This window comes from Genypterus blacodes, unplaced genomic scaffold (assembly GCF_046128005.1).
Source record: "Genypterus blacodes isolate CSIRO-AG114 ecotype Tasmania unplaced genomic scaffold, CSIRO-AGI_Gbla_v1 ptg000348l_1, whole genome shotgun sequence".
NCBI classification, from domain to species: Eukaryota; Metazoa; Chordata; class Actinopteri; order Ophidiiformes; family Ophidiidae; genus Genypterus; species Genypterus blacodes.
The window spans coordinates 1,041,579-1,062,436 of record NW_027467132.1 but is presented as its reverse complement, the minus strand read 5'-3'; the positions used below and the strand labels follow the sequence as shown (position 1 = coordinate 1,062,436).

The following is a 20,858-nucleotide window of genomic DNA, read 5'->3' as shown; positions in this document are numbered from 1 at the left end:
TCTAACTAAATCGTGACTCTGTGATCTAGCGCCCCCTGAGGCCTTTGATGAAGCGGACACTCCTGGCCCGTGATGCAGGGCTATACTTAAACGTCTTTTGATCAAAAATGTTCCTAAGACATATTTTCTAAGCTAAGATATACGTCCAGTAATTGGTTTGTGTTCATTTCAGCAGATGGAACCTGGAGTTCCAGCCTGAACATCATAAACCTGTGAATGTTCTCTCTCTCTTTCCTGCTGCTGCATCGCCCCGTGTTGCCCCTTCCTCTCGCCAATTCTAAGCTGTCGGAGCTCGATAAGCAGGAATAAACGAGGGAGAGTAATGATTTTCTTCCATCTTAGATGTTCCCAGTGTTTTATGGTCGACCCTCCAAATGTCACGGCAGACAAGGAATCCCTCAGTCTTCTAAAATCCGCAACGTCCAGATTAGTTTATAGAGCAAAGTCTTACTCCCTCATCACGCTACCATGTGTGCCACTTCCAGATAACGCAAATCCTGTAACGGACACTCAGTGGACTGATTGATTTAACGCTTTCCCCTTCCTCCCGCCACAGCCCCTGGTTTTTCCTCCTGCTAAATCGCCATTATTGCGAAACGATCTCTCCTGCAAATCGGTCGATCTGTATGTGCCGATTGTTTTGTTTTGCTCTGCTGTGCCCCTGCGCTGCTAAATGCACGCTTAGGAAAACAAAGACAGGGTGATGGAGAGGAGCAGACGGGGCGAAAAGAGAGTTGAGTCTCTTGATGAATGGCAGGGAGCGACGCGTTCAGGCTGGGGTTGTGTGTTGTCCCTGCCTCTAACATGTGTTAATTAAGATCTCTGCTCCCTCAGTCTGCAGGAACTCCTTAGTCACTGTGTGCTTGCATGCCAATATCAGATTGTGTTCTGATGAGTTCAAGAACAGAACGCAAAACCGACCATTAGTGTTGGGCTGAATGTAAATGGGATCAGATCTATCCTATACCTCTCTATCTAAACATTTGACTGCATCGTCTTTACTTCCAGCTACTTATCCTAATTGTGCCTTCTCATTTATAAATCAACATAACTCGCACAAGTAGACCGCCTCCCACCCCGCTGTGAGTTCCACAGACGGTTGCTTCCTCAGGACACACGTCTGTCGGTACACAAAACATTGACTGTTGCCCGATGAATCCTGTGACCTGCAGCTAAAGTGCAGTCTGAGCAAGAGCAGTGAATAAACGGTGTGAGGGAAAAAGCAGCCTGGTGTTTAGAGCAACAGCAGAGAGACACAGAAATGAGAAATCCAGACGATACCTGATGAGTGTTATACACTCACCACCAGCTCTTAATGCAGTGACTTTGAGAGCACCCGGGCTCCATCAGCTTGATCTTCAGCCAAGGTTTAACTTAAGAAGAAGGTAATGGTGCGTGCCAAACACAGCTCGCCCTGCCTGCTGAGCACAAGCAATCTCAACTCACCAGAGACTGCAAAGTAACACAAGGTAGCTACTCTCTCCATCCATCCCCATGGTCATCCGTCCCTCTGTCCCTCTGTCCCTCTGTCCAAGTCTCCATAAATAACACAATACACTCATTTTGCCCTTTTTTGAAATTAGTCAGCTCATCTTTTATTTCTAGTCCTTGGTAAACTGTAGATAAAGTTTATTTATAATAATTTGACTATGAGGGTTTGGTTTGGCCTCCCACTTTACCTCATAAGTCCCCCCTTTGTCATTCTGGAGGTCAGGATGGTTTAGTGGTGCTGAGTAACTTGATTTCTATTCTTTTTACCTCTTTTAGGTCCCAGTAGTTTGACTAATTTTGGATTCATTGCGTGACTTTTATTGACTCAAACACAAACCCCACACTGTGTATTGATCTGCTTGTGTCCTTGCATCTACCTGCTTAGTCCCTCACATCGCCAGAGATGATGTAGTGTCTGCCACGGAGGTACAGTCACTGATGAGACAAGATAAAGAAATACTAGAATTTGTCACTACAGGCGAGGTCAAGGGTACATCGATTTCAGATTTTACTCTTGCATAATGCAGAAGTTCCTGCAAGTGTTTTGTCCAGCATCAATCCTTACAAGTGGAGAGATTCTACGCTTCAAACTTCCACTTCCACACCAGCCTCAGTCCCCCGACTTTTCAGTCTATTTCCCAGCTTTTTGGATTTGATCAGAATCAGCAGATGATTGAACATGGTTCTGTCTCTATAGAGCTTTATCAGGGACGTGAATGAACAACGTCTCCAAATCTTAAACCTGAAATGAACATCACACGTTCTGCTTGCCCCAGTTAGACATCGAGAGCAAAATTCAAAAGCGCTGCGTGGGAGCAGGTTTCTAACGGAATAGGCGATAACTGGTGTATCTTAGCTGTGAGCCGTATCTGCTACAATGTAGCGAGTGCAGGAAAGAGTCAAATAACGGCTTGAAAGAAAAGAGTATTTCACCAAAACTTCTCTTACAGTTCAGTTGTCCATGTGTCCAGATGTGTGGGGTCTATCAGAGTCCTGAGTCCTCTGCAGATCCTTAAGAACTATGACTTTAACAAAGGATTAAAGCTGAATAGTGGCTTCATTCTGAGACGTCCACTCATGTAGAAGCCACCAGGCATCGTGAGTGTGTGTGGAAAGTTTATGGTGCAGCAAACTCTTTGACAGCTTTTTGTAATTGAAAAGAAATGGGCACCGCATTGCACCGTCTTCCTCTTCAATCTCACTTTTTCTCGATACGGGAAGAAAGAAGAAAAAAGAAAAATCCGCGCTTACGCTCTCGATCAGAGCGAAACCAAAAAGTAATTTTGGAAAATATAGCAAATCAGTAACTGAAATAGAAGCGGACAAGGCACGCTGAGGAGGGAAAGTGGGAACACAGAAAGTAAATTACAACACTTCATCAGAGAATAAGTACTGAAATGAAAGGAGCGTCTCAGATGGATGACATGGAGCGGTGTGGGAGCGCCGCAGAGGATTCTCCATTTCAGCCAAAAGTCTGACAAGTTGTTTCAACTTTTGTCTATTTGTCCATTCTGACGCCGCAGCCTCATCATCGCCCTGACACTGATTGATAGATGAAGCTTGAGTGGATGTTTGAAATGCAGATGTGAGTTCTGCATGTTCACAGGGGGGAGGGGAGGGGGGAGGGCAGGGCGGTCATAAGTTTGCACAGAGTAAGACAGCTGGGTAAAGCACAGCGAAGAGAGAGAGAGAGAGAGGGAGAAATGTGCACAAGCTGCTTTCTCCATTCTTCTGTACTTAAATGACTTACTTAAGTACATTTTAGAGCAAATTATGACTTTCTATTCTTTTGACATGCATCTATGATGATGAGGTCGTTCTCATTATTCAGACTGATGCACATGTGGGAGAGCAAATGGGTGCCAAGTGACCGAACCCATTCACATGAATAAGCAGAGGCATAGATCACACATTAAAACACTGTAATTGAGGAATTCTACAACCCAAAGAGACAAGAAACATGACCGTGTGTGTTAGGATGGATGTGTTGTACCGAGGCCCCAGGCAGGCAGGATCCTCCCAGACACACAGGCAGCACAATCTGATCTTAATGCAGCTTGTTGGGGATCAAAGACAAGCTTTTGGTGATCCCAGACAGGGGTGAGACTTGTGGTTTGTTGCTAGGGTAACAGCAACACATGGAAGGAAGGTTCTCCAAGTCCTAACTCATTTTAGAAGAAGATAGAAGAAGAACACACCTTTATTGATCTCAAGATAGAGAAATTCCCTATTTCAGACCCATGCATTTATTATCTTACATGCACACACACATCTGAAATTGCGCCCCCCTCCTACACACACATGCACCACATGCAAGCAGGCAGCCAGTGCCCGTGGAGCAGGTTGTAGTTCTGTGCCTTGCTCAAGGGCACCTCGGCAGTGTCACTTTTGGCTGCCAGTCCACAGGGGGGACTCGAACCGGCTACCCTTCGGTGGTCCTGCAGGTATAGAGCCTGTGGCCTCTGATTAGCTTGTGCACTGAAACCACACACCAGGTGGACAAACGCCTGTCCAGCACATCCATGATTTCCTCTGATTTGTTGTTTTCCTTGTTGAGCTTGTTCTCCGCTCTTCTGTATTCCTCTTCATTTTCTGCTCTGTGAGCTTCAGTGTGTGTGTGTGTGTCTCCCTTGCCTGAGCTCTTTGGTGAGGCACAGCTTGTTGCTGCACACACACATGAATGCAGATGAGCTCTCTGGAACCACAGGAGTGTTGCGTTGCTAACCTTATCCATCCATCCATCCATCCATCCATCCAGTTATCAATACTGAAAAGTTGAAACGCTAACAATCGTCTCTGGACTGTCAATGTGATGAGGGTTTGATATGTTGGTGGAAATACAAAGGATTCATTCCAATAAGATCCTGCCCTCATTAGTTTTATTCTTCATGTTATCAATGTTCCTAAGAGAAGAGGTCACACACTGTAAAACAAACAACAAACTCATAGCTTTGACCTGGAGCACAGCAAGTGAAGTTAACAAGCTCCTTCCCCCTCGTCTCTGCGTGTGGGAGGAGCAGACGGAGCACCTCAGGCTGCAGCACACAGGCAGCTCATTATTTACAGGGTCTGTGCCTTGATGGACAGAATGGAGATGAGACAAACATCCACCTACAATGTGTGTGTGTGTGACTGTAATTAGTGCCTGTACAGTGTCTGGTGACGACCCAAGCCATAACCTCCATTATACTTTAAAATCCTTCTGCAGATGAGAGACAGTGAACAGCTTTCACACATCACTTGTTACCTTAAGTGGAAAGTTTGGATTCACTTAATTAATGGACCAACCAGTAAACTGCACAGTGTGTGAAATGGTTGGACTAAAGGTCAGATAAATATACCGCTTGATTGTAAACCTGATTGTTAAAGGTACAGCTGTGGATCAATGAAGAGTGTATCGCTTGCTCTTATCCCTTAAATAATGGTGTTAGAGCTAATGGATCACATTGATACATCAAAGCAAATAAACACTGATCTCCTTATAGAGCATATAAATACTGTGAAACCCCAAAACTGTATTTTGTTAGGATTAAATGGTGAAGCAAGGCTGTGGGAAATATAAAAATAAAGGATAATTACTTGTTTTGGCCGACTTATCCAGGATTTAGTATTTTGAAGCAGAACCGAAATGTGGCTGGAATTTACAACCGTTGTGGAGACAGGAAGTAGGAGACTGAATAAATGATCAAAGCTCCGTCGGTACGGCAGCGATCAAACTGAGGATTTGGATGAACTTGCCTTTGCTTTTCATGTCCTGATCTGTTTGGGTTTTCAAAGCCGCTGACCCGGGGCCTGGAGGTCAAACACAGGGGAAGAACTTATTAAATCAGATCTAACCTTGCTCAGCCTTGGCAGAGGTATGTAATGTCTGCCCTTGTTGTTGTTTTGCATCGTTGAAAGACTTACTGGATGAATGTTAAGGACCTGGGCTGTCCACTGTAATCATTCTGTCTGTTGCTCATTATTTGGCAGAGTGAAGTGATGGAGTGTAGAGTGCAGAGGCTCTTATTCGTGGATCCAATGCTCAATTCTGTTAGTCATGGTGGAAGTGAACAAGATGTGCAAAGAACAAATTAAAAAAGTTTTTTAAAGTAACTTTCCTCAGCTTGTTTGCATGAATTAAAGCAGTGGACCAGTGGAGGCAGACAGAGAGGGAGAGAACACGGAGACAGAATGTTCTCCTGCACACCCTTGAGAACTCTCCACCCTGTTCAGATACGAGGCAGGTTTGAAGTGAGATGTCGCCGCTGGAGGTCATTGAAGAATGAACACAGCATGACGCAGCATAAAGGATGTCACAGCTGTCAATTGGACTCAGAAAAATGCTTCTTTCATCCGATAGTTCCCTGAATCCCATTTCCCAATTCACCAAAGGAAAAGTGTTTGTACTTAATGTTGACCAGAGAACAAAGAGACAGAGAGGGAGGAGGTCACACACAGATAACACCAACAGAACACGGAGCTGTTTAAGAGCCTCCACTGTGTTATTTCTCACTCTAAGTCTATTTTGAATATATTTAAACAGCTGAAAATATTGATCGCAGTAAATGCCAATAATTGAGTCGAGCCTTGTTCCAATATTCATCCAATTAGTATTGGAATTAGTTTTATTTTGCCCTCCTCCCTCCCTCCAGAGTTTATTTCAGAGCTTCAGATGCCTTTCAGAGTATAAATATGGAGGTAATATGGATAAGTACAGCAAATGTCATGTTTGTTATACTTTCATAGTCAGTAAGGACAGAATCAAGTGAAGGTTGGTCTAAGCCGCCGCCGCCGCCGCCTGCACTTTACTTCACCTCCCATATGAAAACGTAAACGCAGAATGACAGAATACTATACATTCCATCCACGTATACGTCTCACTTACACCTACGGACTAAAACCTGGATCTGAACATGCCGCCTGAAAACACCTGTGTGGGCGAGGAAGGACTTTAAATATAAAGCCGACGGCGCTCGCTTGATTTTAGACGCGTTCTTTAGACAGCGTAGATTATAATTAATCCTATCAGAAGCTGAAATAAGTTTCCTCAGGTGGAGTTTGTGCCCTTTGGTAAATGTTTTGGAAGCTGGTGACTTCATTAATGAGAGTCTCTATGCGGCGTCACTGCCTTGTTATTTCTCCTCTGACCTCTCTGATCTTAGACAAATCCCCACCTTTCTGAGCTCCTTCTTCACTCGCCCTGCTGCTCGTCGCATAACCAGCCTCAGCTTCCCTCAATCAGATGCTGATTACATGCACGCTGTCAGCCTCGACTCCATGTTTGTACACAAATCTGCCACAGAGGAATTATAAAGCCAAGTAAAGCTACGCAGAGGAGAAAATCCAAATCAGCGGCTGCAGTTTACACAACATGTATAATGTCAGATCAGAGGGTTTTGGGTGTTTTTGATTATAAATTCTTCTTCACCTCACCAGACGTTTATTTCATCAAATTTAAATGAGACAAGACAAGAACATGTTTTTCCTTTACTGTTAAAATTGGAGTCACGATTTGACTTTTTGATGCTGCTGGATAGTTTCTGCATTGCTATTTCTCTAATTTGCATTTATTTCTTCAGAGCGCTTGTTTGGATGTGTGTCTAATCATCAGGAGGGTGTTTCAGGGGAAAGAAGGGCCTCATTAAAATCTTGTTTCGGTACACAGTTGACTTTTATCAACGGGAACAAGAAGACGAGCAGAGAATCTCACCGGGCTCAAAGTTTTGATGAGTTTAAGTTCAAATGGCTCTTTAAAAAAAAAGAAAAGAAGAAGCTCAAACTGGGAGCAGAGAACGGAAAAGAGAAAACAATATTAGCAAGATTTATCACAATAATTTGGCAGGAACAACACACGGCAGCCTGGATGTAAATAATAAGCTGGGATGATTAATTTACTCCAAAAAGTCACACAGTGAGCAAAGAACGCCCAGAATGACAAGTAGGCCTGTGGTTGTGCACAGTCAGATTTCATTATCAACTGTATTACTCTTTCCTCTGTTATTACCAGTGTGATAAAGAGCAAGCAGAAGGTTGCTGAACTCATCCTGTCTTCTCTACACTGCCAAACCTTGTCACCAGATGGCTAAATTACATTAGCCGTGGGTTGTTGCACTGTGAATAAATAAATCCACGGGCAATAAAGAAACATCTGAAACTTTGAACGCATGCAGAGCGGTTTCAGGCCGAGCCGCCGCCGCCCGCCGCCGCTGCTGCGCTGACATTGTTTATGATTGTTTTGACACGACTGTGCAATTTCCAGTGATGACAGAGCTGTTTCAGGCGTGCCGGTAGGGTAAACAAACAACGGAGGCAGGCAGAGCTTACAAAATGTGCTGAAGCTGCTAAGAGACTGTCACTTTTCCATTAGGTCTTTGTCAACAGTGCACATGTGATGAAATGCCTGAGGTGGTGACTTCCATGCGTCGGTTGTGCTCTTGTGTAGAGGCAGGAGGAGGAAGAGGTGTAGAGGAAGGAGGAAGGAAGGAATAGGAGTGGAGAGTAGTTTGAAATCTGATGGATACAGTTTGCACATGTCGGTCATCTGTTATGTCTGACAGAGCTCGTCTTCCATGTTAACAGCTGTAATCCAGCAAATAGGCGAAACAGTTTATATAAATATTGTAATTTGAACTAATAACATCAGCTGGAGTGGTGTTTAATGATGTTTTCATTTGAATATTCATTGCATCCAAACAGATGGCTGCTTGGCTCCTGGGTGGCGACCACAGAATATTCAGTCTGAGCGAATATCAGCATTCTCTGCCCGTCCACACACTCGCTGTCCCACTTTCCACACTTCTGTCTCACTGCTGGAGGATTCCACCTCTCCGAGCTGTTTCAAATACAGTTTAAGGACTTTTCTGATGAATTAAAACTCCTTAAGGTTTTTCCCTCAGCACTTCAGCAAAGCTCGGTGTACTTTCTTCCTCTGAACACACAAGTTTCTTTTCTTTAGGGGACGATCCTTACGCGTTTCCTTCCTCTTGTCAGGTCATCCAGAAGTTTCCAACACATTTGTTTCATTACACATTCCATAATTCCTCCCCTGGTACACTTTGTTATCCAGGTTATTTGAGTCGTTCTGCTTCTCTGAACACCAAAGTCAATCAAAAAACCTTCCTCATACATTTACAGCTAATGTAATACAATGATCTCAGCCATTCCTCAGTAGAATTCCTCGCTTTAGCTGCTCGTGCCGGCCCGGGTCAAAGCCAGGCCCCATTATGCAAACACACACATTATCTTCAGACGGGATTAATTCTCCAGGGTATGAGGGGAGATTTTAATTTATTCTAATCTCCCAGATGAGCATGTTGGTTTATTTTCCATCTTATCCTCTGCATTCATTCCAACTCCCAATTCCCTCTGCCGCATGCTTTGCAGAAGGGTCCAATAAGCTGCCCCCGCATCCGGAGAGACGTCGTCTCAGTTTCATTTCGTTTGGGTGTGATTCTGCTGTCAGTCACCCTGCAGCATTTCCTGCCTGCCAAAGAGAGCGCGGTCATGTCTGTGAAAGTGAAGACAGGCTCATATTAAAGCATTTGCAAAGAGTGATTTAACTGTGAGGATGTTCTCCATATACACTGTGGGTACCAAAGAGTCCTCCAGCTGTAGGGCCACACACCCCATAATGCCATGCTTCAATAATTGATCTGCTATAAAAAAGTCTCTCATATTCTCCCCTGCTGAGGAGGAACACTGTGAAAAGTCTAGATATGTCAAAGTTGGGTCCCTACAGTGTGGAAAAGCCGAGACTACACAAAAGACACACACAGGAAGTCCCCAGCCCTGAATAAGAGAACAGACTGGAGTTAACTTTATGGCCACCAATGCTAATCCTGCCTGGATTAGGCCGCACAGACGGAGTTTGAACTCTGAGTGACAGAATCCAGGAATCCTGTAGATACTGTATGAATGTTGCAGGAGTCGAGTCTCAGCCGAGGGAGCGAGGAAGAGGAAGAGGAACGCAACGGGAGCGTCTCTATGTGAAGCATATTGATGTGCTGTAGTTAATCTCTGGCAGTCTGCCATGAAAAAGCACTGGCTCTGAAACGAACGCACACCTGTGGGAAATAAATCAATATTGGCACTGACAGGCGCTAATTTTTTATAAGATTGAGTTGTAGGAGAATAATAGCATGACCGCTGAATCTCCAGGTAGATCTCATTAAGTCCTCTTCTTTCAAATTCCTTTAAGGGGGCGACGCTAAGTGATTCAGCAAACCTTCCAGGTATTCTTTCCCACAGAGGCACTGAGGTTGCTTTGTGCTCCGAGCGTCTCCTCTTAAGTCGAGACCCATCACTTGGATTCACGCGGCTCAACTCAACAAATATGACACTCAAAGAGAAAAGAGTGCAGATGAAGGAGGCAATCAGCCAAAGCGTGAGGCTGCGAGCGCTGCGGTTCTTCGGCTCGTACGTTTCACCTAAATGAAGCATATTGTTCCATAAGCAAGTGAACAAAGCTTTGATGAATGCGGCTGAGTGGCTGTGGATTCTGTGTAATTTGTGTCCATGGATTTCTTGTTAATTAATTCCCCTCCTTTGGCTCTGGCCTGATGTAAATCCTATCACCCATATCTCACATCGCTGCTACGCTGATATGAAAGCCAATCATCGCCTGATCAGGGCAACAATGGCCGAGGCCTCAGCAGCTAATAAAGCAGCACACTCCACTGGAGAAGGTGCTGGGGCCGGGCGGGGGGGTCGCTCGCTCGCTGTGAAAGTACAAGTGTAAAAGTGAATAGGATTAAACTTCCAAGATGACTTGAATGTTTAATCAAAAGTATTCATGCTGTGGTGGTGGAAGGTCAGATTGATGTTTGTGCATCAGTATGCCAAAGACAAAAGCCAACAGAAAGTGATGCAATCAGGGTGAAACTCTGGGCTGAGAAATGAGAGAGAGAGAGAGAGAGAGAGAGAGAGAGAGAGAGAGAGAGAGAGAGAGAGAGAGAGAGAGAGAGAGAGAGAGAGAGAGAGAGAGAGAGAGAGAGAGAGAGAGAGAGAGAGAGAGAGAGAGAGAGAGAGAGAGAGAGTCAAGTGCAAAATCTCTTTAATAGCACTGCTGCTCATTGCTGTTTACATTTTCTTTTAAAACCTTTTATTTATCCAAAGCGTACAGGTTAGGACAAATGTTGCTCTGAAGGAACACACAAGTGTCAAGCTACAGGCTGAGCTGTAGAATAATGATGTAGCTCCTCACTCAGAGGTTATATAAGCTTGTTACAAAAACATCATTTAAAGATATTGCAGATATTTCACTTTAGTTTTGTCTTTGTGAGCACAGAGCCTCTGACCCCTCTGCTGCCCTGAGCTGGGGGCTGCTAATGAGACTGATCACTTCTTTCTATGCAAACGACAAGTTCAACAAGCTGCACTGGCGTCTGTGAAGATTATCCACTTACAAATGCTGCATATGTCAAAATACGGACACAAGAATATGGAAATATTGAATGTAGCCTGTAAAAAAGTGTTAATGTAAAAGATGTAAAAATGTATATTTACATTTATGTCAGGTCATATCTTGTACTTTTGCCTTTTGAGTCTTCTGTCTGTACTGTTTCATACATAATATCTGTGACTTCTTCAGAGCTCGATTCCATGACAGTGGTCAGCTCTCAAAGTACAGCACACACACACACACACACCTGTGAAAGTACAAATAAAACATCCAATACAAAAACAAAACAAACTCACAAGGTTGTGTATGATTTATATGGAAATCAGAACAAGCCTCTGACTTTGCAACATTACGTGAAAATGCCACCTCAGAGCTGACGTGCCGTTTCAATTACTTTCTGCGGTTGGATGGGATTGAATCACACATGGATCCTTCTGCTCACAGCCACGGGAGCAAAAGGATGAAAGGGAAAAAAACACTCATTCATTCATTCTGGGGTTGTTTTTTTTCTCCCTCACATGCTCTTTGAAAGACGGCACTTTGTTTTGAAATAAATATAAAAGAAACTACTTTCATGCTGGAGCAATATCTGATGAAATTAGTGTCCGACTGCCTCATGCATGCAACCTTCAGCCTGGAGGTACAAGGTACAAACTTTGATGTGTCCTTTTGAGTCAAATCCCAAAGGACATTTATAACTGACAGATGCTTTTAGTGAGGTGACTTATATGAGCACAGGATGACAGATAATAGTTCAGAATTCATAGTTCTCATGAGTTATTAGGACTACAAGTCAAGAGTGTTTTCTACAGGTGAGAGACGGCAAAGTATCCATGTAAAGAGTTTCAAGACATTGTGACAGTTTGTGTTATTAAATAAGTCAATTTGCTGCTTTGAGGCGTTTCCAGTGTAATAAAGGGGGGAAATCAATCTGCTGGTTGCCGGCGGGTAGAAGCGATGCAATATGATGGTTTCCCTGAGTGATCTTTCAGATGACACGCTCACTCCATCGTGACAAGATGGGAGGCACAACTTTCACTCGGGTGACATGATAATTACCTCGTACAGCAGGAGACAATGCTGTGAGGTCATATCTGTCTCTCTCTCTCTTGTGGCGGGTAATTCCCCTACCTTCTTTTACGACAGCGAACGTCACACAATACAGAGAGAGAGGGAGACAGGGAGAAGAAGATACAGAAGAAGAATAAGAAGCAATTTGACAGCAGAAATTTGCATTTGGTTTCCACCGCAGCAACTAAACTCTCACTTTGTTAGAACGGTTGGGGGATGTCTCTTATATTACATTAGGGCTTTGGGGAGACGAGGGGTGGGATGTCGTAACGCAATTAGACTTTATCAAAGAAGCCCAAGTCTCTTTCGGCGGGCGGTGCACTTTCAGCATCAGTCGACATAGACGTTCCATTTGATGAGGTGAATATAAAGGAGCTCTGGCAGGTGTTGGGCTCTGTGCCAAAACATTATTTGACTTTCAGAAAATTACAAGTCTCAGAAAAATACTTCAAAGCAAACTGGCACACATCACCGAGCCCCGAGCCATCAAAGTCAGAGAAAACAAAGCTTTGCAACGAGAAACAGACAAACCTTTGAGGAAAACCCTTCAGACCTTCAGACTAGAAAATCATCTGAGAGCTGTTACGGAGCTCTGGTTCGTGGGTTTAATTGAGGATGTGGTGTATTTAAAAGCAATTATGAGCTCTTCAGGATTATTGAAAAATGTCTTGTCTCTCCAATTTCTTCTAACCGTCTGAGAGAGAGATTAATCACACTTCAGTGGATCAATGAGAACGAGGCACAGACACTCGGTTCCTCTGTGATAAAACACACGGCCGGTCACTGCTGCCACGATGCAACACGTGTTTGTTTCCACAAGAACAGAGAAGGGAAACAAGTGTGATGAAGATGAATTCTGTCAACAGCTGGTGAGGGTCAGGGGAAGTGGAACGGAAAAACAAACCCTTGTTGCACTTGAAGAAGAAGATGTCTAGCAAAAAGTATATTTGAAGAAATGTGCTGCGACACTGTTCTCATTCAGTGTGTATAGCAGTGCTGTACGGGAGAATAGAAGTGGATCTTGTGTATCCTAGACTAGCCTAGACTAAATCTCTATGAATAAGCACCCAGCATGTAATCTGGCAGCCAGCCCACCACGTGCTGTGTATGAGCAGGAAGAGTGGACGATCGATCCTAATGGAGTTCTCTGCAGGAGCCATCTTTGATTTAATAAAGAGCCGCTGATTGGGAAGTCGTTTTTTTTTTTTTCTTTCATCCCTTTTTACTGTTGTTGTTAGTTGTGGTGGGGAGTCAAGGGGGGGACCGATACGGCTGACATGTACTGTATGTGAGAGTGACAGTTGGAGTCTGGGGCCCTTGATAAATGAGCGAGGACGGGAGGGAGGAAGGGCGTGGCTGAGTGATGTTGTTAGACTGAGGGTCAGATGCGAGTACATGAGTATCATTGTGCTTTAAAATTTACCTAAAATGAACGTCTAATCAACTGAGGCTGCATTTAATTAATCAGCAATCAGCGAATGGCCCTGCATTTTTCGTGTGAATGAGAGTTTAAAAGGCGCGGTCGAATGGTGGAACCTTTCCAACATGGCGCCTTCAACAAACTTTTGGTGTAAACAAAGATGGCATGACGTAATGCCTCCCAAAGCAGCACAAAAAGGCTCGCTGCATCTGGCCCTGAGTTATTTAAAGAAGCAGTAAGTCAGCCATGTTCCTGCCTTCACTCCCCCCTGCTGGCTTCATGACACTCCAGAGTCCCATGGTTCAGCTCGGACGGCTTAAAAGCCTCATCCTCAAGCCAAAAAAGTGAATTGCAAGGCTGCATTATTATTCCAGTCCACCTTTAGTCTCCAGACGTTTGTTCTTTCTGCTCTAATTAATTTCTTTCACCTTATTGGGAAATTACGACTTAATTGTTGAATTAAAGTCATCGTCACCAAATCACTGATGCTGCAATCCGACTCTGATGGTGTGTGGGAATACTGGAGGAGCGCGTGAGTGTGTGTGTGTGTGTGAATGTCTCCTCTCCCTCCTTTAGGCATGTTTGATGTCTCCCCATAAAAAAAGCGCTAGAATACACCGGGACAGCTTCAAACTCACCATCAGGCGTCATAAACCTCCTTGATGGCAGAGGCAAGATGGGGAGAATGAAATTACAGTAAAAGCTTCGAATCAACCCAGCGGCTTGTCGCCACTTCAATCTGATTGAAATGCCAGAAGACGACTCTCCAGCTATCACAGGGTCTCGTGTTGAGTGCATGAAAATTCCTACCTCTCTGCAAGCTGCAGTCATCACCATCATCATCATCATCTTTCACTATCGTCACTCACGCTCCCTCGCTCGCTCAGGCTCCTCTTATTTTCAAACGTGGGTTTTATATTATGCACATGTTTTATCTTGTACTTGCCCTCGCATGCACACTTTCAATGTAACAACTAAACAAAACAGAATAATGTTTCAGTGTAGGAATGTGTGGAATAAATGGAGATCTTAGAATGCATTAAAACACACATGATCATCCATCCATCCATCCATCAGGCAGACAAACAAACTCATTATTACACCTACAGTCATATCTTAATCTGCATGTATTTGGACTGTGTGAGGAAACCAGAACACCCAGAGATATCCCACTCAGACACAGGCAGGAAATGAATTCTCCACACAGAAACACCACCAACGTCCGAACCACCGGATCGTCTGGCTGTGACTCAGTAGTTTGAACGCAGGTGCATGTGCGGCTCCAGGAAAAGGCGTTCAAGCAAACCGGAGATCTGGGTTCCCTCCCAGAGGTTCAACCACAGCCAATTGTGTCTGAGGGCAAAGCTTGAAACCTCCCGGGGAATCCTGACTCGGACAGGTTGAAGGGAGCCCGGTTGTGACAGGCGTGTCGTGCGGTCGGCAGGGGAGGCCAAGCAAGGACGAGGGCGGTGAAAGAACGAGGACTCAGACCTGTCAGACCTGTCAGACCAGTCAGACCAGTCTAATCAATGAAAATGTCCAGAGGTGTTATGGTCGGCTATGGTTTTGTTTTATAAAAAATACAAATTGACTTTTTCCACGGAGACATACAGAACAGCAATAAAGTACAGAGCCAGAGTCTTGAAAAGAGTGGCCATCATTTTAGATTTGCAATCAACTAGCTTCACTTGGTCGCAAATATGCAAGGAAAGTCTCCTTTTCTGCTTAAATACTTTTTTAAATAGACTTTTAAATAGGCAAAAATACAAACACACTAAGCAAAACAGATAGGCAACAGAAAAACAGCGAGAATTATTGTAAATCACTGCAGACGAAAGGGAGGCGTTCATGCAAGAGTCCTCGGCTGGCAGAACCAACACACAGCAAATAAGGCATCTCAGTCTGAGCGGCAGCAATGGAAAGTACAGCAACACGTTTTCCATATTGAGTCAATATGGAATGGTGTCAATGCTCAACTCAGCCAAGAATCCAGAGCCACGAATAACAAAAGTTCAAGTAACGGCAAAGAAAGTCCATAGTCCATTTATGAGGAAAGAAAACAAGTACTGTAGGTGGGAGGTCCTTGTGTTAGGAATGGCGGTGCTTTCAATGTCGATGGAAAAAGGATACGTGTGCGTGTTTAAGAGTCATCGTCTGTTTTTATGACGTGAAAGAGGGTGACATTGAATATTACCTGGTGTCCATTATTCCAGGCATACAGCGCTCTCTCTCTGGGGTTGTAATCGAGCATGGACATGTGAAAGTATTGGTTGTGGAAAGGAATGTCAATGTACTCGTAGGTGGAAGTCTTTGTGGAGTACGCGTAGTAAACCTTGGCTCCTGACAGGTGAGAGTTGGTGATGTAAAGCGTCCCACAGATCATGAACGACTCGCCTGCGTTCCTTTTGGAGTATTCGGTATTCCACGTCTTCAGGACCTGCAGGGTGTCGTGGTCGATCTGCGAAATGACAATATTCCCAGCATTTTGATTGGTGGCGTACACCGCCCACATGCCCAACTCGTCAGCCATGACGTCGATGTCGGAGAATCCTCCCCACGTGTACGGGTACATGTTGTGGAAACCGGCAAACTCCAGAGCTCGCTGGGCCAGAACGCTGCCCGTCTCAAAGCTGTACTTGACGATGATGTTGCTCTCGTACTTGTTGTAGTAAAGGGATCCGTTGTAGACGATGTGGTTGGTTCCCTCCCATTTGAACGGGAGGCTGTAGGTTCTGGACACTACCCCTGCTACAAAGTCGTCCATCGTCTTGAACTCGCGCACGATCTTGCTGTTGGCGTAGCTGTCCATGTACCAAACCTACATCAGAGAGAGATTACATCATTACGGCCATGATTACACAGCACAGATACTGTACATGCTGACATATCCCTCATATTCCTAACTCACCCTGTTGTTTCTGGTGGATGCGACCGGATCCGTCATCCACGCCCCAAACCTGGTCCCAGATGTCTTCAGTGTAGCAGGTCCAGTGATTTTCATTAATTTTCCACATGCTGTTTCAGAAAGAAATGCAGCAAAAAAGATAATAAGCTGTGGTGGATATTTTTTTCTTCTTCCTCTAAGTAGATTTCTCAAGCCAATTTCATGCCTGTGCCAGCCGAGACTGTGGCCTCTGTGCATACTAAGCTCGCACAGGCAGAGAGAGAGAGCGGTTTGATTTAACCTGAAGCAGCCGCACCACTGCTGTTTGTCGCCACTGGCAACTCTGCTTTCTTCTGTTATGTGCAACACACTTTCTCTACTGCATGCCACTGGTGTTAAATATGTGTACTCCATATAAACACAAAGGCTAGAACACATTACTTGCTTTTCTAGCGACCCAAAGTGTTACTTATGCCACTACAGGGCAGCCACAAATGTCCACATATGAGGACAACAGGTTTAAGTTAGGCACAATGATGTTTAAGGGGAAGGGAAGAAAAAATGTAATGTCCACATATGAGGACGCAGGGTCTTAGGAGGATATGGTTAGATTATCTTTAATGTCATCGGAATGACAAAAGTGTCATTGTTATGCATCAGAGTTACACCGCCTAGGCAGCACTGCAGATAGTAAGACCTGCATGATTGAGTCAGATATGAAGGACGAAGATGAGGGAAAGCTGACACGTTCCCTGTGGAATTCATGGATCTTGAGATGATTTTGAGACAATGTTGTATTTGAAAAGCCAAACAACCTACAAAACACTACACACAAGGAAGAAGAGTTCTTTTCTGGTGCCAGAAGGAGGTAAACACAAAGTTTCAGGGGAACAAATTATCTTCTTAAGCTGCAGAATACAGATCGAACCTCATAACGAGGTCTATACCATATTCTACCTTTTATTTAATTAAGAAGATTTTCCCTGTGATCATTTCCTTGTGCTGTGGCAAAATGACAACACAGCTGTCACTATGACAACAACACATCTGTGACTGCTCATACTGCATCATGTAAATAAGAGTGGCAGTCGTCTGTAGTAACACCCACCCACAGTACTCGCTCATTATTCATGTTACTGCAGGTGTTAGTGACTTATGGATGCATTCAGCGTTCTCCACTCACTGAGTTTGCCCATGCAGCTGCGGAGCCTGTTGTCCAGCCGCAGGACTCGCTGGTAGAGCTCGTCGTAGTCGTAGGCCCCGAGCTCCTCCTGGATGGCCGTCAGCACCGCGGACAGGTTCTTGATCTCCTCCTTGAACTGAGAGATGAGGGCAGCGTCCATTTTGTACTGCTCCAGCACAGGGATCAATGGCTTCAGCTCATCCATCTTGTCCTTAAGCTCCTGCGGACGTGACAGTGACAGCAGCCGAAATAGAAAACGGAGAGGAAAGTCAGACGGCAGACAGGTTGTTAGACAGAGTTTAAGAGGAGCGATTCACAACAGGTGCAGAACAGGGCACCAAAGTGATGCAGGTGTGGTTGGTCCAGTGCTCCATGGGAACTCTGGGACATTTTTAGTGACTGTAGTTTCAGGACTGAACCCTAGATAGTCACCCATCATATTACACACCATCCGGGAATGAAATCAGAGCTAGACACAGGAGGAGGAAGACTGTGTATCTATGTAATGTAATGTAATGTAATGTAATGTAATGTAATGTGGACTTCACTTGCATCCAAACATCATTAAACGTCAAACAAAAGAGCCTGGAAGTATTTCTAGCTTGACCCTTGACCTGGACCCAGCTTGAACAACTGAACAAAAGACCGCATGCTTTTCTGCTTTCAGCCATATAGCTGGTCACCATGGGGACGGCTCAACTCTCCAACACGTCTGCCACATTTCCTCAGGTCATGAAAGTCTAATGAGTAAATCCATTACTATCACAGCAAGATTGCTTTATTGCAAGCGCCAAAGCAGTTTCTCTAACACGTCCTCCATATGTGCTGCAGCGCTGAAGAAAAGCAGAGATTCACGTGTAAAAATGGGATCAAATCCAACGTTGCGGCAGTGGGTAGAGTACCTGAAAGTTTCGGGCCATGATGGATTTCCTGTCATCCTCCACCTGTCTGAACTTGGTCCTCAGGCCCTTCATCTGGTTCTCCATCTTTATGACGTACTGGAAATCCCTCTGGGTCCGCAGGTTCAGTACCTCGATGGACTGGGACATGTTCTGCACCTAGAATACAGACAGCCATGATTAATAAGGGAACAGGACAGAGCTGGGTGTTATTATTATTCAAATGTTGGCCCAGATTAAAATTGGAAATGATATAAAATCAGTGTGGTGCATTTTGATCAGGAGGAAGTGCATAGATGGCCCTTTACGGTCTGAGTGTGTGTGCATCGCATTAATGGCGGATTGGTAAACACTCTTATGTGTCTGCTTACCTTCTCTAGTAGCTGGCGGAGCTGTCTGCTCTTGGCATCTCGAGAGCACAGGCTCTGCTCAGGCGCCACCACCGTGCAGATGCAGCGCCCGTCGGCATCCTGGGCCGAGCTGTACACCTGCCAGCCCTCCTTTGGCCCGATGGTCTGCAGATACACACACACACACACACACCAACCAATAAATACCTCAGACGACATGACAGCAGACTAGTTTAACATTTTCATCCAGACATTTGTCATTTCAGCAGGATTCCTCCCAACTTTGCTTGTAAAAGTGTTTTTAGTAAGAAGGTAGAGGAGTTAAGCGTTCTATCAGGTGTGGATCAGAGATATAATTCATAGTCTAGACCCCCTGGAGTCTGTCTGCCTCTCGGTGCTATCAGAGTTATAACAGCTGATCACTCTTGGACTCAGCATTGTATCTTTCGGCCGTCTCTCTGTTCTCTTTCTTCTCTCTGTTGTTGATACAGTTCATCTTCATCCTGCTGATCTATGATGAATGAGCGGTGATGAGGGTGATGCATCAAAGCCATATGATTAGCTGGAAAATGAGAATCGTTCATCTGTGTCTTAATCACAGTGCGTATGAATTTCCTCAAATCAAACTCAATCACATTTAATAGCTTCAAATGGCCTCATGTAGTTTCAGTTTACTGCAGTCACACATCGGCAAACAATGAGGAGATTCATCTGGCAGGAGTCGAAACAAAACACTTGTGAAGATTTGTCTGGCTACTTGGGTATTTGCTTAATGTTTGATCCCACTTTGCAACCGAGTGCGGTCGGAGTAAATCTCAGTCTGGTCTGCTGTAAGTCGACTGGCATGTCGGTGGAAAAGGAGACAAAGTCGGGAAACGTAGTCAAACACTGGAGATAGAAAGGTGTTTAATCAGAGACACAGTGGAGGAAATAAAACAGGGCGATGAGAATACTGAACACTGACTGATGACTTTTTCAGCAAGGTAGAGCCAGATAAGGGCAGAGGAGGAGGAAGAGGAGGAGGAGGAGGGGGAGGAGGGGGAGGCGGAGGCGGAGGCGGAGGCGTCCTGGTGGCCGAAGAGGCACCCAGACGTGGAGAAGACGAGGAAGATGGGGTGAGGGATAAACACGGAGGCCAGAGACGTGCACTGGGCAGAGAATGAAGAAGATGTGGGCGAAGAGGACAGAGGTTTAGACTGATAAATCGGGCTGCACGCTCAGATGCCAGATGGTGGCCTTTAGACGAAAAACCACTTATCTCTGATCCACCATAAATGTGACTGACATGAAAGTATTCAATGCCTCAGAAACGCCACAGCGGCCTTGTGAGGATGAATCGATCCCACAGGTTTGACTCAAATAAACACAACAGGCAAAAGAACCAGCTAGAACAATGAATATCTCTAATGTGGCTTCATAATAAAGAGCTTTTCACAAATAAATGGCATCTAAATCTGACTTATTCTTCAATATTTTCTCTCTCTCTCTCTCTCTCTCTCTCTCTCTCTCTCTCTCTCTCTCTCTCTCTCACTGTGGCACACAGGAGACGATCAGGCTCCAAGGCTACAATGATTTCACAAAGCTGCACACCAAACCTGCCATTAATCATCCTCCCAAAACAAAATCCAGCAGCCTGAAAGCTCTCAACAGCCAACCAGGAGAGTTCTGCTCTTTACACACACCCACACACAAACACACGAGACAACACACACATGAACATGTAACCACAAGCCCGTATTCCCTCTGTATTTCTCATTCTTGATCTCTACCCATGTCCTTTGTCAGGGTAATGTATGTTATTTTGTGTGTGTTTGATCAGATATTGGACAAAGATGATATGTTTGGGTTTAATAAATGGCAGCTGTTAGGCCACCCAGTCTGCATTTCAGCCTCTACAATCACTAAAACACCTCTTCCCTTCTGTTTCCATGCCATCAGAGATACACAAACAGGTGTTTCACTGCAAAACAAGACACACCATTAAACCAAATAAGCTTTTATCTCCCATATTCCATGACGTGGCTGGTTTATCTCTTTCTGCTGATATCTTACGGCTCTGTGATTGCATTGAGGGAAATCAGTGTGGATCTTTTCAACGCCAACAAACTCCCCTTTGCTCGACTTCAACTTAAAGCTGCTTAAAGTCTATTTTTACATCTTAATCCCTGTTTAATGAAG

At 44.7% G+C, this 20,858-nt stretch overlaps 1 protein-coding gene across 1 annotated transcript; it reads right to left on the bottom strand.

The window, feature by feature from the left end:
- Positions 1 to 14,929: 14,929 nt before the first annotated feature.
- olfm3a (olfactomedin 3a) lies at positions 14,930 to 18,489 on the bottom strand. The gene is made up of 4 exons (XM_076138108.1): positions 18,334 to 18,489; positions 17,432 to 17,651; positions 16,273 to 16,379; positions 14,930 to 16,182 (listed from the first exon to the last, which is right to left on the bottom strand). Exons 1-4 carry the CDS (start codon positions 18,478 to 18,480, stop codon positions 15,505 to 15,507), a joined length of 1,152 nt encoding a protein of 383 aa, XP_075994223.1. The 5' UTR covers positions 18,481 to 18,489; the 3' UTR covers positions 14,930 to 15,504.
- Between the last annotated feature and the right edge of the window lie 2,369 nt (positions 18,490 to 20,858).

Excerpts from the sequence above, each read along its gene's own strand:
- olfm3a (XM_076138108.1), bottom strand. The coding sequence starts at position 18,480 with ATGTCCCAGTCCATCGAGGTACTGAACCTGCGGACCCAGAGGGATTTC. Across the intron at positions 16,380-17,431 it reads CAGCTGCATGGGCAAACTCA|CATGTGGAAAATTAATGAAA; the intron begins GTGAGTGGAGAA and ends TTTCTGAAACAG. Across the intron at positions 16,183-16,272 it reads CATCCACCAGAAACAACAGG|GTTTGGTACATGGACAGCTA; the intron begins GTGAGTTAGGAA and ends TCTCTGATGTAG.